The sequence below is a fragment of the Prionailurus bengalensis genome, chromosome D4 (genome assembly GCF_016509475.1).
Source record: "Prionailurus bengalensis isolate Pbe53 chromosome D4, Fcat_Pben_1.1_paternal_pri, whole genome shotgun sequence".
Lineage (NCBI taxonomy): Eukaryota > Metazoa > Chordata > Mammalia > Carnivora > Felidae > Prionailurus > Prionailurus bengalensis.
This window is the reverse complement of record NC_057359.1, coordinates 94,297,450-94,314,819: the sequence shown is the minus strand read 5'-3', so window position 1 is coordinate 94,314,819 and position 17,370 is coordinate 94,297,450. Positions and strand designations below refer to the sequence as shown.

At 50.0% G+C, this 17,370-nt stretch overlaps 1 protein-coding gene across 8 annotated transcripts in view; it reads right to left on the bottom strand.

The window, feature by feature from the left end:
• Positions 1-17,370, bottom strand: part of EHMT1 (euchromatic histone lysine methyltransferase 1) — a 154,034-nt gene that overhangs the window by 79,824 nt on the left and 56,840 nt on the right. For 4 of the 8 annotated variants that reach the window (XM_043565738.1, XM_043565743.1, XM_043565739.1 and 1 more), the window contains exon 2: positions 6,246-6,312. The exons of 2 other annotated variants lie outside the window; for them this stretch is intronic. In XM_043565738.1, coding sequence (XP_043421673.1) covers positions 6,246-6,312 — 67 coding nt within the window. The remainder of the gene's footprint in view (positions 1-6,245; positions 6,313-17,370) is intronic. 2 more of the 8 variants (XM_043565740.1, XM_043565741.1) reach the window with 1 other exon arrangement.

Sequence of the window (17,370 nt, the reverse complement as noted above, 5' to 3'; positions counted from 1 at the left end):
CCTCCCCTGGAGAAGGGTACCACAGGCCTCTCCACTACCCCACCACAAGAAGAGCTGGGGTGCCTGCTGGTCACAGCAGGGTCGTGGAGAGCAGCCCAAGGGGGCGAGCTGGAGAGAAGGTAGATTTCCCAGGTCACAGCTTAGACCTGCTGGTTCTGAATTTCTGAAGGTGGGCTCCACACATCTGGGCCTCACCGAGACCTCCAGTGGCTCATCCACAAATCTGAGTTTGAGAAACACTTGTCCTAGGAGGTCCGAAAACCTCAAAGCTGACAAGGGAAAACGTAGAGAACAGATCTGTGACCTAGAAACAGGGAAAAGCTTTGTTATTCATCAAAAGCATAAGTTGTAACAGTAACAAGAAAAGATAAATGTGATTACACAGAATGATGTAACAAGATATAGGTATCTGGTCTCTGCCCCTGGCTCCTGACACAGCTCAGGAAGGCACTCTGGATGCGCTCTTGGATGGGGCTGGTCACCAGAAACACAAAGTCACAGTAAGAAGCTTGGACTCCATCCTCCAGAGAGGGGAGAGGGGCTGCAGACGGAGTTAATAATGCATCATGCTTACATGATGACACTGCCACAGAAATCCCCGAACCACGGGGTTCAGAGAGCTTCCAGGTGGGTGAACACACCCACATGGGGAGGACGGTACACCCAGAGAGGGTACTGAAGCTCTGCAGCCCTTCCCCAGTACCCTCTCCTATGCATCACTCCCACTGGGCTGTTCCTGAGTTCTGTAAGTGTTCCAGCAAATTACCAAACTCGAAGAGAGCGTCGTGGGAATCTCCAATTCACAGCCCATCAGTCAAAGTTGTGTGTGCCCTGGGGACCCTCTGCTTAGGACTGGCATCTGAAGCGGGGGCAGCTTTGTGGGACCGAGCCCCTGACCTGTGGGATCAGCCCTGAGTCCAGGGAGACAGTATTGGAACTGAGTTGCTTATGGGACACCCAGCTGGTGTCACAGAGAGCTGGAGACCTGCCTGGTGTGGGAAAGCCCACAGGCATGGTGTTGGCTTGTCTTGAGAGTCCGGTAAAGAAGGGAAGGGCAGTGTTCCTCTCAGAGGTCGGAACGGTAGCTATCTGCCATTGCTACCAGTATCCATCTTTCTAAAGGTTCTGGCCAGAGCCACCAAGCAAGAAAAAGTAACAAAGGGTGTTGGGGTCAGAAAGGAGCAGCAACATTCATTCCTAACTGACATGATCCCATGTAGAAAATCCAAAGTAACCAACAAGTAAGCTGCCAGAACCAAGGCAGAGTTTAGAGAGACTGATTATAGAAATGAAACCTAATCTAAACGGTATTCCTTATATAAAAATTAATTCAAAATGGAAAAGAAATGTAAGTGTAAAACTATGAAACTTTTAAGAAAAAAAAAAAACTGAAAAAATCTTCAGGATCTAGGGGTAGGCAAGACATCTTACCCTTGACACCAAAGCACAATCCCTAAAAGGAAAAGCAATAAACTAGACTTCATCAAGAGTAAAATTTCTCAAAACTAAACAGCAGCAACTCCAAACAACAAGGAGACGGCGCTTGACAGCCACGGACGGGAATAATTACCAACACAGACAAGGACAGGACATCACCACCGTGCACCGCACTATTGCTGCAGTGGTTCTGGAAAGTTTTGGCAGCTTCTTCCAGAACTAAACACGCACTTAGCACGTGACAGCAAATGTGGTCATGGGCATTTACCCCAGAAAAATGGAAAGCTGCGCCCAAACCAAGATGAACACACATGTTCACAGTGGCTTTACTGAAGCCGATGAGAACTGGAAACAGCCCAGATGTCCTTCAGAGAGTGAAAGGTTAGACAGATGTAGTGCATCCACACCACAGACTCCTACTTCAGAAAAGAAAGGAACAAACTGCTGACATGTGAAGTAACCTGGACAAATCCCCCAGGAAATGATGCTGAGCGAAAAAAGTCAATGCCAGAAGGCAGCACTCAGTACGACCCCATCGACAGAACACTTGTGAAAGGACAAAACCATGGCACTAGGGCCCAGACTCGCAGCCAGGGCGTAAATGCAGGGGGCCATGGGGGAGGAGCCCCTGCACCATGAAGTGCTCTGCATCTGGCAGTGGGAGGGCACACAAACCTACACTGTGATGACGGACCAGGGATAAATGCACACGTATGCGAGTAAAGCCAGGGAACCCGAGGAACCCAATACGCAGATTTTATCGACGTCAATATCCTGGTTGTGCTGTCATTACAGTTATGCAAGATGTCACTACTGGGGGAAACTGGGAAAAGGATACATGGGCTCTCTCTGTATTAGTTCTTATAAATGCATGTGGACCTCAATTACCTCAAAGTTCAGTCACAAAAAGATAAAGTGCAATGGAAAACCGGAAAGTAAAATTTTAGACACACCATTTACAACAGCATAAGCAAATACAGAAGAATCATGGCAACATCTGTACACCAAAAACAGTAACGTGTGGCTAAGAAAATTTTAAGAAAAGTAAAATAAATGGAGATATAAAACGGCTTGTCCATGAAACAGAAGACTCAATATCGAGTCTTACATGTGAGTCAAGGAGCCGAGCTCTGACCCAGTGAAGAAAAGAATTCTCAGTGATGGGCATTCAGCAGAGATCCCGAACAGCTAACACCTTACTAGTAGGACTGAGCTACACCTGCTACCTGAGAAACGTTTCTCACACAACAGCAACAAACCAACTATTAACTGAAGGTTACTCTATTTCAGTGCTAAAAATGCTTACAAACAAACCAGTAAGAGGCCAAATTTGTCTGTGAATTAATCAATCAAGTGCCCTGGAAAAGCCCAACAATCTATTAGGGAACAGGGAGGTAGGGGAGACAACCAAACATAACATCGTGTTCAAGCCACAACAATATTATTCAAAACATCTAATCAAAATCACAAGACCTGTGAAGAAAAAGAGAATCCACAATGGAGAGAAAAGTCAGGCAACGAAACACCCAGACAGCGGCGCCTGGCTGCCTCAGTCAGTGGAGTCTGTGACTCTGGACCCTTGGACTTGTGGGTTTAAGCCCCACATTGGGTGTAGAGATTACTTAAAAATAAAATCTTTAAAACCAAAACCACAAACACCCAGACATGACAGCAATGGTGGAAGCAGACGGTACAGGCATTCCAACAGCTATTCCAGCACTGAACAGCATTTAAGGACAGTAAGAGGCACCAGCACCACAGCCATCCGTCCACACGGACAACTGATTTTCAACAAGAGTGCAAGGACAATTCAACAGGGAAAGAACAGTCCTTTCAACAGATGGTACTGGGACAAGTGGGTATCCATTCACAAAGGAATGAAGCCGCACCCCTATGTCACTCCATGTACAAAAATTAACTCAAAATGGATCAAAGACCTAGCTATAAGAGATAAAATTATAAAGCTCTAAGAAGAAAACACAGGCATAAATCTTTGTGACCTTCTATCAAGCAATGGTTTCTTAAATGTTACACCAAATGCAAAAGGAGCCCAAGAAAAAACAGATAAACTGGATTTCATCAAAATGAAAAACTTCTGTGCTTCAAAGAGACACCATCAAAAAACTGAAAAGACAAGCCACAGAATGGGAGAAAATATTTGCAAACTATATCTGCTAAGAAACTAGTATCTATGATATATAAGGAACTCTGACAATTCAACAATAAAAATCAATAACCAATTTAAAAAGCGGGCAAAGGGGGGCGCCTGGGTGGCGTAGTCGGTTAAGCGTCCGACTTCAGCCAGGTCACGATCTCGCGGTCCGTGAGTTCGAGCCCCGCGTCGGGCTCTGGGCTGATGGCTCAGAGCCTGGAGCCTGTTTCTGATTCTGTGTCTCCCTCTCTCTCTGCCCCTCCCCCATTCATGCTCTGTCTCTCTCTGTCCCAAAAATAAATAAACGTTGAAAAAAAAAAATTTTTAAAGCAGGCAAAGGATCTAAATTGATACTCCTCTGAAAACATACAAAGGGCAAATAAGCACATGAAAAGATGCTCAGCATCACTAATCATCTGGAAAATACATATCAAAACCACAATCAGACACCAGTTTGTACCCGCCCACTCAGATGGCTATAATCAAAATCACAGCCAGTAACAAGAGCTGACAGGAAGTAGAGGAACTGGACCCCTCCCACACTGCTGGTGTGAGTGTAAAATGTATCCCTGCTGTGGAAATCAGTCTAACAATTCCTCAAAAGGAAGTCAAGACCTTGGCTCAGGGACAGTGTGTGAGAGAGGAAAATGGCACCTAGCATTATTTATCCACAACTTCTATCAGAAAAGGTCCCAGGAGGGGAGCCGGGGAGGGAAAAAGAAGAGTTGGAGACCGTGGGTGCCCATGAAAGAGGACACTTCAAGGAGTGGAGGGGAGCACAGTACCATGAAGAAACCCTCAGGCAGGTCTTAAGAGATCCCACCTGGATGAGGTCCCCCAAGGCCCAAAGTGAGTGCAGGATGCAGGGCAGGACCACAACCCTCACTCGACCACGCAGGTGCCTGACTGGGTCAGATCTGAACTGGGGGCCCCCCAGAGAGCAGGGTTCCCACTGGGGAGGAAGTGAGGCTTGGAAATGGTCAGAGGAAGCAAAGCAGACACTGCTCAGCTTCCCAACCCACCTTGCTCCCAGGAGCCCCTAGAACTCTACTGGAATCGGAAGCAGCTCTGTTACAAAGGTGTGTCAGTGCAGCACGTCATGCAGAGAAAGACAGCCTGCCCTGTGGCCTGGCCGCCGGAGCACCCGCATTCCACGCTCACCCACGGTGGCCCTTGGCTGTGTGCACAGTGCTCACGTGAGGCGACTATGTGGATGTGAAAAGGTGTCACAGCAGCTCCTGGACTGCCTGAGAAGCAGACAGGGGCTGCAGCAATGCATGCTGGGTGGCCACGCTGCAGCTCAGGAAGGGCACGGAAGGGCAGCCACCAGCGTCGGCGGCAAGGTGGTACTCGGCAGGCCATCCCACCACCGCCGGGATGGCCTGCAAGGCTGCATCGGGGGCACTCAGAGGCACACCCACGGAGACACGCAGGTCAGTGATGGGCCGCTGAGGGCCAACCTGCGGGGCCCGGTAAGACGGGCCCCTGCTCTCCACTCATCTCTCCTGCCGTGCACACGACAGCAGTCTCACCAGCCACCACCAGAGCCTCCACACACCATCGTCTCTACGTTCTCGGGGGGAGGGGATAAGCTGCCAGTCTGGCGGCCTGGGTGACCTTGGCCCAGCAGTGCGCCCCGCCTCAGCTCCCCCTCCTCAGAGGAGAGACAGAACCACACAGCACCGGCAGGCATGCGGCCAGAACACCAGGAGCGCCCACGGCAGCCACCAGCTTCAGTGAGGAGGGACAGTGACGATCGTGGGCAGGTTCCTCCTGCGCTAACCTTCCGAGGCTGCTGGAATGACGCCGTGACACGTTGCTCGGCCCCAGTGCCCGTGTGGCAGGCAGTCCAGGGCGGCTCGCCCATCTCCCCTGACAGACAGCCAAACGAAATCCCGTGTCTGCATCGCTCCCGAGCCATCAGCCTCATAAGTGTCCAGCCAGGACGCGGCTCTCCAAAGTGAACTTCTCAGCAGCCCTCACGTGGCTCATGTGTGACACAGCAGGACTCACTTGTCAGAGTCCATTCCATAGCCCTAACCAACAGAGCAGAGTGCCTCCCACCATGGCTCCTCACAGGGCTTCTGCTCTGCAAACGCCCCTTCTTCAGCCTCCCTGCACCTCCTGGCAACTCTGCTGTGTTCCAAGCCTCTAGTTTGACCTTGTCCGGAATGTCACACAAATGGAGTCACAGAGTACATGGCCTGTGGGTTCGGCTTCCTTCACTTAGCAAAACACACTGAGTATCGTCTGTACTGCCGTGAGAACAAAGCTGCCCCTTCTTCTGAGGTGCTGAGCACCGCCCGCCGTGTGCACGCCACAGGCCATGACCAGGTGATGCGCACCTGGGCACTTCCGCTTTGAGCGCTAGAAATGAAGCTGCCATAAACCTCACCACGAGCCTTCTCACTTTCGACTTCCTGGGTGCACTTGAAGATAAGCATCTACCAGGTGTTTGCTTTTCACTCTTGGGTAAAGGCTCCCTTCTCTAGCAGATCTAGGTGTGTGCATTTGTGTCCACCTGGGGATGGGACATGGGAAGCCACGCAGTAACCCAGGTAAAAGCAAAGAAGTTGGGAGCCGGGGACAGGTGAGGAGACACCAGAGTGATGGGTCTTCTGGCCACTTCTCCCGAAGCAGCAAACTGCGCCCTTACCTTCCCTCAGCAGCTCTGTTTTCATGCAGCAATCCTGCTTCGTCTCCCCCTTCGCCGGAACTGCCTGCTAAAGAAGAAACAGCCATCAGCCCGGATTCACCCACAGGCAGACCAAGCAATTCGCCAACACGACTTCTCTAGATGGACGTGGTATCTGGATCCTGACAGAAACTCACTGTCAGGTGACTGCACAGTTAGGACATATTCAAACCAGCAGATACCAGTCACCTCCAGGAGGGAGAATGACACTCCGAAAGCAGCCCAAGGAAACTTCTACTTTATCTGCATTTTAGGAGACAGTTTCTTAATAGTAAGAATGTGTTCACGCATCACTTACATAATTAGAAATCTCAAAGGTTTTGACTGTTACTGGAATGCTATAAATTGTATCAAAGTGCATTCTGCTGCTGATAACAATTCAACTAAGTATTTCAAATGAAAACCTACAAAAAACTACAGAAATGGATAAATCAAGAAAATTCAATAAAAACGTCAATCATTAAATATTTGCTCTACTATGCGGAGGCACGAATTACACAACGTCTCTTGGAATTGTTTTTTAAAAATTCTTGCCTTAGGGAGGGTTAGAGTCTGGCTGGAGAAGCACACACAAAACACTCCTGATGGGGTCCCTGCAGGTGCAGCAGCCGCTGCCGCCACGAGTCCATGGAGAAGCAGAAGGGGCAGACGCAGGCCCCCTCCAGGCCCCCTACTTACAACTTTCAGAAGCTAAGGGCAAAACCCCCAAAACACGTGTCTAACTTCCGTAACACATTCTCCAAAAGACACCACAAAACATTCTCAGAACATTCCTACAGAACCTTGAGGTCCCTGATTTCCCTGAATGCCAAGCATGGCTCTGAAGAGCAGTGGCAGCGCCCCACCCTGTCGCCCTGGACCACCAACCCACCTCAAGTGTGCACAGCAGCCTCCCGCCCTGTGACGTCCCTTCTTCTTCAGTGTTTCCAGAATGTTCCCCCCAGCAGTTCCTAAACAGAGCTGATTTCATCTCCCCAGGTGGACAGGATGAGAGGGGGCGTGAGCATGGCTCAGCTCCCCCTACTGCCCTCCCACCTTCCCCTACTGCCCTCCCACCTTCCCCTGGAGCACCACACGTGGCCCCACTGGTGGTTTTCAGAGTCTAAGTAGTGGACCCCCTTCTGTAATCCCTCTTAAACACTCCTGCCACAGGAAGCCAGAATTCGGTGCCAGGCACCAAGTTAAAATCCAGGAACTCAGAGACTTTCTCCCAGAAGGTGGGGAATATGTCCTTGCAGGGAGGGATCAAAGCTGGATGTGTCCCTCCTCAAAGCCCAGGGTCTTCCCAGGTGTTCATCATGGGCAGCAAAGTCTCAGGGCCCAGCCTCTGATCCTCCTTCCACACTCTGACCCCAGCTTCCTGTCCCCGGACCCTGCAGCCTCTCAATAGGCCAATCTCCCCCTTATCAGAAGGCCTCTCCTGGACCCTGCCTCGCCGGCCCCCTGGCACTCACCACCATCAAATATACCATCCAGCCTGTCCGCCCCACCAGCATGCAAACTCTGGCTCCACAGGAGGGGCCTGTCCTGTTCTCTGACACATCCCCGAAGTGTCAGCAATGCCCGGCGTGCAGAAGGAGCCAATGAGCATGTGGCCACAGAACTACTGGGGCCTTTCTAAGAGGACTGAGTAAGAAAGGCCGCTGGGCTTTCCACACAGCTTTACACCTGTGTAGATTCTCTGGAACAGCCTAGAGACCCACAGCCAGCGTCTGCCGCATGAATAAAGGAGGCTGAGTGGTAGCCACTCTAACCCGTGACGGGTGAGGGCAGAGCAGGGCACGGCCAGTGTGAACGTCTGAAAGTCCAAAAGCCCAGGGACTGAGCCCGATGATGAGCTCAGCCCACAACTGAAGCAGGAAGAACAAAAATCTCCCAAATTCAGATGCCCTCTGTGGACCGAACCTATGTATGCTAACAAGAGGGAACATGGCTGTCATCACCACCTCACAAGAGCCAGCCATCCACAAAATCAACACCAAACCAGGAGAGGGGTGAGGACGGAACACAGAGCCCAAACCAGTGACAAACTCCTGTACTGGCAACAGCAGAACCAAACAGAACTTCAAGCCTGCCTGCGGCTGTGAGAACGGCCGGAGTCTCACAGGAAGAGGATAAGGATGCTGGCTCTAGAGTGCGGGGCAGCAGGGAGGAAAGCAGCTGACAGTTGCACGCACAGCTGACGCTCTGGACACTGCACTGCACGGCCCCGAAGCAAGGACACCTCGGCAGCAACAAGCACACCATGCACAGAATCTTGGTTCCTCTCTACCACTTCCCACCGAGAGGACTGAGGCTCCTGGAAGAGAGAGAACCAATTCCAGGTGAGGGCAAGGAAAGTTCCAGACTCTCAGACTCCTAGAGCATGAGGTGCCGCATCACACTGTTGTCCACCCTCATATCTCTGGCCCCGAGATTTCCTACCAGCTGAGTAGAAGTCTCTCTGTGGGCTAAGTCTTTTGTGGCTACACTGGGGCTGGCACAACACGCCCCGGTTGCTGGGCGGACACAGACCTGACATCACCGAGGAGCCACCAGTGAGACAGCTTCACAGGGCTGACTGGCACATGTCTCCATCTTTAATCAACTATCAACATTTAAAAGTAGGAGAGTGTGAGGTGCCTGGGTGGCTCAGTCGGTTGAGCGTCCGACTCTTGATTTCAGCTCAGGTCATGATCTCATGGTTGCGGGATCGAGCTCCAAGTTGGGTTGTGCACTGGGTGTGGAGCCTGCTTGAGATCCACTCTCTCTCCCTCGGTCCCTCCCCGACTCTCGAGCTGTCTTTCTCTCTCAATCTCTCTCAAAAAAAAAAAAAAAAAGTAGGAGAGTTTACAAAGAATCTGGGTTTAGAGAGTCTGGGGAAATAAGAAGCCCGGGCAGAGCCCAAGGAAGGGCTCCTGGACTCCCTAACAGAGCCCTTGACCTCTGTATGTGGACCCAGGAAAACCCTCTCCTGCCCCCCTCTAAGCTTACCAGCAGCACCTGATGTCCCTCCCAGGGTCAGGTCTTGGCCAGGCATCTCAGAAAGTAGGCAGGGGGCCACCTAACCCCATCTAATCCCAGCCCCCTGACCTCCTACAGCCCATCCAGGGTCAGGCCCAGATGCTCAGGCCTTGCCCCTACTCCCAGCCCATCACAGCTACATCCCAACCACCCACCTCTAGCCTATCCCCACAACCCACTCTCAAACAGAAGTTCTCTGGGGTCCCAAGACCCTTCCAGGGGTCCAAGAGGTCAAAGCTAGCTAACTTCATTGTAATACTAGGAGCCTACCTGCCTGTTTCACTGTGCTTACTTGGGTACCTTAGGAGCCAAAATGGCAGCACCAAATTAAACTTTTTATTTTTTTGATTTTTATTTATTGATTGATTTATTAACAATTTATTGTCAAGTTAGCTAACATACAGTGTATACAGTGTACTCTTGGCTTTAGGAGTAGATTCCCGTGGTTCATCCCTCACATACAACACACGGTGCTCATCCAAACAAGTGCCCCCTTTAATGCCCGTCTTCCATTTTCCCTGCCCCACCCTCATCACCCTTGAGTTTGTTTTCTGTATTTAAGAGTCTTCTATGGTTTGCCTCCCTCTGTTTGTAACTTATTTTTCCTTCCCTTCCCCTACAGTCTTCTGTTAAGTTTCTCAAATTCCACATACGAGTGAACACATATAATATCTGTCTTTTTCTGACCAAATTAACTCCTAAGTGACTGAGTTCTTCAACGCTATGCACTCAGGGCGGAAAAGCCAACCTCACCTGAGCATGCCCTTGTTCAGGCGGTGCGATGAGCGGTCTCCCCACGGGCCTTCTCGTGAAGGCAGCAGACAAGAGGTAAGCAAGCAGCAATCCAGTCTGCCGGCCGCTCAGGAGAGGCCCGGGGCGGGCGCTGGGCTGAGTGTCACTCACTGGGTGTCTGCGTTTGGAAGAACTGGCAAGATCCGTGGCTACGCACGTGTGGATGCAGGCCAAACACGTTCTCAAAATAAACACAGTGAGCCCACGACCTCAAAGAAAAACCAACAGTATGTGTTGCCAATGTTAAAATTCTAGCTTCTGACTGGAAACTAGAATTTGGGTAAATGTGTATCTATCTGCCCCATGAGCTTCACAGCTGCTGGACACTTAAAGACTTTTGATGACAGAAGAGATGTTAATAAGAGAATACAATTTTCTGATCTTGGATGACGAAATGTGCCAACATTTGGAAGATCCCCATAATTTAGCGAGCCAGTGTTTCCCAAATGAGCAGTACCTAATCTTTATTTTTTTTAATTTTTTTTTTAATGCTTATTTATTTTTGAGAGAGACAGAATGCGAGCGGGGGAGGGACAGAGAGCGAGCGAGACACAGAATCCGAAGCAGGCTCCAGGCTCTGAGCTGTCAGCAGCACAGAGCCCGACCTGGGGCTCAAACTCACGAGCTGCAAGGTCATGACCTGAGCCGAAGTCAGATGCTTAACCGACTGAGCCACCCGGCGCCCCAAGCAGTACCTAATCTTTAAAACCACACATGACAGGAAGGTGCACTGAGATGCGAGGCCAACCGTGGGTTTAAACCTCACAGGGAAGGAAGGCCATCGACATTCTGCTTTGCCCCATCAGGTTCTGGCACACTATAGCCAGCAACACATCCGGAATTATCTAAAAGGCTCACGTGTCTACATGAGGCTGGATCTTCCTCACATACTGCAACCAAACAGCACATCCCTGCAGTCAGAAGCCAGACAAGAAAGAGATACACCAACCTGTAAAGCAATGCCACACTTCTGTGGTTTTGTTTTAGAAAATAGTTATTTTTCACAGAAATTATTCACTTTAACATGTAAACAACAGGTTACAGGTTTACTTTTGTTATTTTTAAGTAAATAAGGGTTTTTGTAAAGCTTCAGTTTTCATTTATGTTTTGGTCAATACCAGTAGATAGAACTCACATAAACAAGAGCCCTCTGGGGTCCTAAACAGCTTTTAGGGTTGTTGACTAGCCTTGAGGCCAAGCCATACATCAAGGACACCAAGCCCCCCCACATCAGAGACCTGCTGAAAATGCCTCCAAACCCCCTGGCAAGCCCAGGGCCAGGCATGGCAGGACAGGCCTCCCCGGATCACTCACGAATATACCTACAAACCACCTGTGTCCTGTCCCCACTGTCAGCCACATGTCCCAGCCATGAAATTAAGATTCATGACTTCTTCCCCCAAAAAACTCTGTTTTAAGAATATTACATAACACACTTTCAAACAATACCAGAAGTATCCACTATTCTGCTCTGCATCTATTCGGATGCATTCAGGAACTCTTCTGATGAGCACTAACCATCACTCCAGGCCCCAGAGAAGCCTCAGAGCCCAAAACAAGACCCCAACATCTCTGCCTTGTCTGCAGCTCTTACTTTTAGAATCCAAGCATCCTCCCTGCTCATTACTCTGAGTGACCACTGACAATGGCACAGGGCAGAGAAGGAAAGAAAGGGGAGTGTGGAGGTGGAGGAGGAGGAGGAGGAGGAGGGGAGGAGGAGGAGGACGAGGAGGGGAGGAGGAGGAGGAGGAAGAGGGGAGGAGGAGGGGGGAAGGAGGAGGGGGGGAAGGAGGAGGGGGGGAAGGAGGAGGGGGGGAAGGAGGAGGGGGGGAAGGAGGAGGGGGGGAAGGAGGAGGGGGGGAAGGAGGAGGGGGGGAAGGAGGGGGGGGGAAGGAGGAGGGGGGGAAGGAGGAGGGGGGAAGGAGGGGGGGGAAGGAGGGGGGGGAAGGAGGGGGGGGGAAGGAGGGGGGGGGAAGGAGGAGGGGGGGAAGGAGGAGGGGGGAAGGAGGAGGGGGGAAGGAGGAGGGGGGGAAGGAGGAGGGGGGGAAGGAGGAGGGGGGAAGGAGGAGGGGGGGAAGGAGGAGGGGGGGAAGGAGGAGGGGGGGAAGGAGGAGGGGGGGAAGGAGGAGGGGGGAAGGAGGAGGGGGGAGGAGGAATAGGAGGGGGAGAAGGAGGGGAGGAGAAGAAGGGGGGAGGAGGAGGGGGGGGGAGGAGGCAGCGGCTGCGGCCCAGAGGGCGGACTCCCACCCTGCACGTTCTTCTCTTCCTCACCCTTCGCCTGCCTCAACGAGGCTGCCTGGGGACCTGCGGTGAAACAGGAGCTAAGAAGCAGGCCCAAAACTGCAGCACTAACAGCTCCCTCACCCACTGACCCAGACTCCCATCCAACTTCACGGCCTACGACAAATTCCGAGTTAGAGCAGCACCGTAACGGCCCACGGGCTGAAGCGCCCCTGCGGGAGGGGGAAGCACCGCACAAAGTCTGCCCAGTATGCGATCAGAACGGACTATAAACCACAGCAATGGACCAAACGTTTTGGGAAAGGCACACCAGAATAATGGAGTCCACTCTGCATGCACTTTATGTGCTAGAGTTAGAGCTGAACTTCTAGAAAATGACATTCTGCCCTTTGAATGTCCATCTGATACAATGAAGCACTGCTGTGGATGGAGAAAAAAAAGAAGGAAAATTGTCCAGTCTGTGAAGTTTTTGCCCTTAAATACAAGTTGGTAGATTACGATATAAACAAAAATCTAGGAGAAAAATGTGTCCCGGGGGTGACGCAGAACCTGACTCGTGCTGGAGTTACAAGGTGAAGTGCACTTCCAGCTACAGGTGTACATTACATTTAGAGTTCAGGGATATGACAAATCAATTTGTTTAGTGTAAGCACGTTTACCTGAACTTCAAATGTAACTGGGCATCCTGGGTTTTTTATTTGCTGAATTTGGCAACCATGAACGGAGTCTATAAAAGTCAGCAAAAGACAAAAGGGCGCTAAGTTTCAATAATTCTGAAGTGGCAATGTTGACATTAAAAAAAAAATTGTTTTTTATTTTTTTTAATGTTTATTTATTTTTGAGAAAGAGAGACAGAGTGCAAGCCGGGGAGGGGCAGAGAGAGAGGGAGACACAGAATCCAAGCAGGCTCTGGGATTTGAGCTGTCAGCACAGAGCCTGATGAAGGGCTTGAACCTACCAACTGGGAGATCATGACCTGAGCTGAAGTCGGACACTTAACCAACTGAACCATCCAGGCACCCTGCAATGTTGACATTTTAATTTTTTTTTAATTTTTTTAAGTTTATTTATTTTGAGAGAGACAGCGTGAGCACGGGAGGGGCAGACAGAGAGAGAGAGAGAGAGAGAAACCGAAGCAGGCTCTGCACTGCCACAGCAGAGCCCAACATGGGGCTCAAACTCACGAAACTGTGAGATCATGACCTGAGCCAAAACCGAGAATCAGATGCTTAACCAACTGAGCCACCCAGGCACCCCAGTGTTGACATTTTTAAAAGGCAATATTCTCTGCCCTGTGAAATCATATTCCTGAGAAGAAAAATAATTTTTTTTTTTTTTTAGAGAGAGAGAGAGAGAGAGAGAGAGAGAGACGGCACAAGTGAGCGAGGGGCAGAGAGAAGGGGTGGGGGAGAGAGGGGGGCTCACCCAAAGTGGGGCTCGTGTTCACCCAGTTCACCCAACGTGGCACTCAAACTCACAAGCCGTAAGATCACGACCTGAGCCAAAACCAGATGCTTAAAGACTGAGCCACCCAGGTGCCCCAGAAAAAGAATTATTAATGAAACAATTTCTCTATAAGACAAAAGAACACAGAAGAAAATAAAACACAGAGGAAAAAACCCAAAGGCATTATAAAATCTTACTCCCACTCCACTTTAATCCCACTCCAGCACTCTATCAGATGCCCAGAGCCGCAAGGCCCCCACCCTACCCCCATCTCTGGCCTGCCTCCCCTGTGCCTCAGTCTAGACTCTGCCAGCCTTACAGACACAGGATGGTCCCAGTATGATCTGCACAGGGGAACGACTGTGACCTCACCACCCACTCACACCTACCTTAAACCCTGCACGGCACATTTTATGCAGCCAACATGCCTCTACTCACAAAAACCAGAAGCAACCTCAGCACAGTCAGGCAACCAACCAATTCTAACTACACAATACTACAGAGTATTTCTGAAGAAAAACACTCAGTTGTTTGTTTTTAAAGGTAACAAGAGAGGTATCTGGGTGGCTCAGTCAGTTAAGTGTCCCACTTTGGCGCAGGTTCTGATCTTGTGGTTCACGAGTTCAAGCCCCACATCAGGCTCTGTGCTGACAGTTCCGAGCCTGCAGCCTGCTTTGGGTTCTGTGTCTCTCTCTACCCGTCCCCCACTTGTGCTCTGTCTCTCTCTCTCTCAAAAATAAATAAAACCATTAAAAAAAATTTAAAGTTAACAAGAAAAGAGGGCACAGGAGGAAGATGCCCAGATGTAAAGACCACAACAGTAGTATCTACTGTATTTTTTTAATGTTTGTTTGTTTGTTTATTTATTTATTTTGAGAGAGAGAGAAAGCACAAGCAGGCAAGGGGCAGAGAGAGAGAGAGAGAGAGAGAGGGAGGGAATCCTAAGCAGGCTCCATGCTCAGTGCAGAGCCCGACTCAGGGCTCTATCTCATGAACCACGAGATCATGACCTGAGCCAAAATCAGGAGGTGGACACTTAACTGGAGGAAGCCACCCAGGCGCCCCCTTCTTTTCATTTTTAAATGTAGTACAAGACAGAAAGAAGACAGTGCTGCCATTTTTACCCCACATCAGAATGTGTGTGGACATAATCTAGGTTTCAGCTAGGTTTTTCTTCATGATCAAAAGAAAAAATCTTGGGGTGCCTGGGTGGCTCAGTCAGTTCAGCATCTGACTTTGGCTCAGGCCACAATCTTGTAGTTCCTGAGTTCAAGGCCCGTGTCAGGCTCTGAGCTAATAGCACAGAGCCTGCTTCAGATCCTCTGTCTCCCTCTCCCCCTGACACCTCCCTCCCCTGCTCATGCTCTCTCCCTCTCTCCCTCAAAAATAAACATTAGAGGGGCGCCTGGGTGGCGCAGTCGGTTAAGCGTCCGACTTCAGCCAGGTCACGATCTCGCGGTCCGGGAGTTCGAGCCCCGCGTCAGGCTCTGGGCTGATGGCTCGGAGCCTGGAGCCTGTTTCCGATTCTGTGTCTCCCTCTCTCTCTGCCCCTCCCCCGTTCATGCTCTGTCTCTCTCTGTCCCAAAAATAAAATAAAACGTTGAAAAAAAAAATTTTTAAAAAATAAATAAACATTAGAAAAAAAGGAAAGAAAAGAAAAAAATCTCTTACGAGTCTGTACAGTACCGTCACTTTATGTGATATAACCATAAAATAAGCATATAATGATCACTTACAACTTAAATAACACAATATGTAAATAAAATAAAGGCAACCCCCTTGTGACACTTTAAATTAAATGCATTTTCCTCTCAGGGCAGACCGGGGTCTCCCCACTCTGCCCCTCAGTCAGCACAGCTTTTCATCCACAGAAGGTGTTTCTCCATTGTCAATGGACGTGAAATGGCTGCATCAAACATAATTCATCATGATACAGTTAACTTCAACTTTACTACATTTGATTTCAGATAGTTTTTAAGAAGACAGTTTCTGCTATGCATACAGTATAAATTAAGACTGTTAAGATTTTGTGTAGAACCTTCGTTACTTTTCCATGCAAGAGTACGACCCATCACTTGTGTTTTATTTACTGTCAGCTCCTGTTTTATTTATAGTGAGCCTCCTCATCGGCACCCGTGCGGGTTCACCTGCAAGGCGAAGTGCCTGCCCCCACGGGTGAAGAGCCTCGGGCACAAGGTTAGGAACGTGCCCAAGGCCAGGCAGCATACCCTGTAGGTGAGGTAACAAACCCAGTTTCCCAGGGTTTGGAAAGGCTCAACCTCCCAGGTACCTGCCCCGTCGGGTTTCTACCACACTGCTGATTTGTTTTCTTTTTGTAAAATAAACAATCGCTGTTGGAGAAAGATCACAGAAACTCTGACATCACCCCTTCGAAAGTTCCTAAAATTCAAAGACAAATAAGGGCTGGACCAAATTTTGGATAATCTGTAAGTATTTAAATAGTTTTATCCATTTAAACTATAAAGATATCGGCAGAAAGAACCATGACACTGTGTCAGCTCTAAATCCGGACGGGCCTTTGGCTCATGAGAAGGAAAGCCTCCACTGCTCCATGGCAGCCTGTGAACCCAGGAAGGGCCGGCCAAGGACCCCCAGCGCCAGCCCAGGCTCAGCCCACCTCATCGGTAGCCAGTTACCTCTCAACAGATCAGACCAATGGTGTCCACATCACGAGGACAGCCAGGAACCACGGTAATGATAGTTCTGGACCAGCCCCACCGAGTCTCCACACTGCCAGCGGTGCAGCCAACCCCGGATGGTGGAAGCTTGGCCGGCCTCTACTCAGGCGGAACCACAACAAACGGGGGCTGGGAGCGCAGAGTAGTCTGAAAGGAAAACTTAAGAGGGAAAAAAGAGAATCATCTATCTCAGGGCCCTTTGGCTCACTTTTCCAGAGAGCTCTGTTCTCTCAGGTGACCTAAATTAGTGAAGCCCAATTGTAACGTGGCTTTCTCCACAAAGATGCAGCCATGCGGACTCCTGTGGAAAGAAGATCTTCCCCCACATTCATTCCAACTCCCCCAATGATCCAATGGGAAAACTCTAGTCTCAACAATAAGGATCTAACACAAAAAGTATCCTTATTTATGACAGTAAGGGTGAAACCCTTAAAGTCATCAGAAATTTAAAACTGCTTCCAAATACTCTAACCTCTGAAGTGGAGTGGGGGTCCACCGGACAACAGACCAGCCCCACGGCTAGCACACACAGGCCAGGCCAGACCAAACCTACAGGGAGCAGCACATGTGGACAAACATTTCCTGACAGCCGGCTCCATGACTCAGCCATACAAATACGGAAGCCAACGTGGAACCAACCTGCCACACAGATCTCAGACCCTGCTGTGTGTGCATGGAGCCAGTGCTCTGGTCTGATCTTGGACCTGAAAGCTGTTCCCCCTGCCCTGGCAGCACCAGCATTTCCAAGGCCACAGCCATCTCACAGATAAGCTCCCTCCCTTCTCAGGGCTCAAGCCACCCTGGACCCATGTATCCACGTTATTCGGAACTCCTATTTTAAGCACAGATGTTGAGAAGGTTACTCTTTAACTACTACTACTACTACTACTACACACACACACACA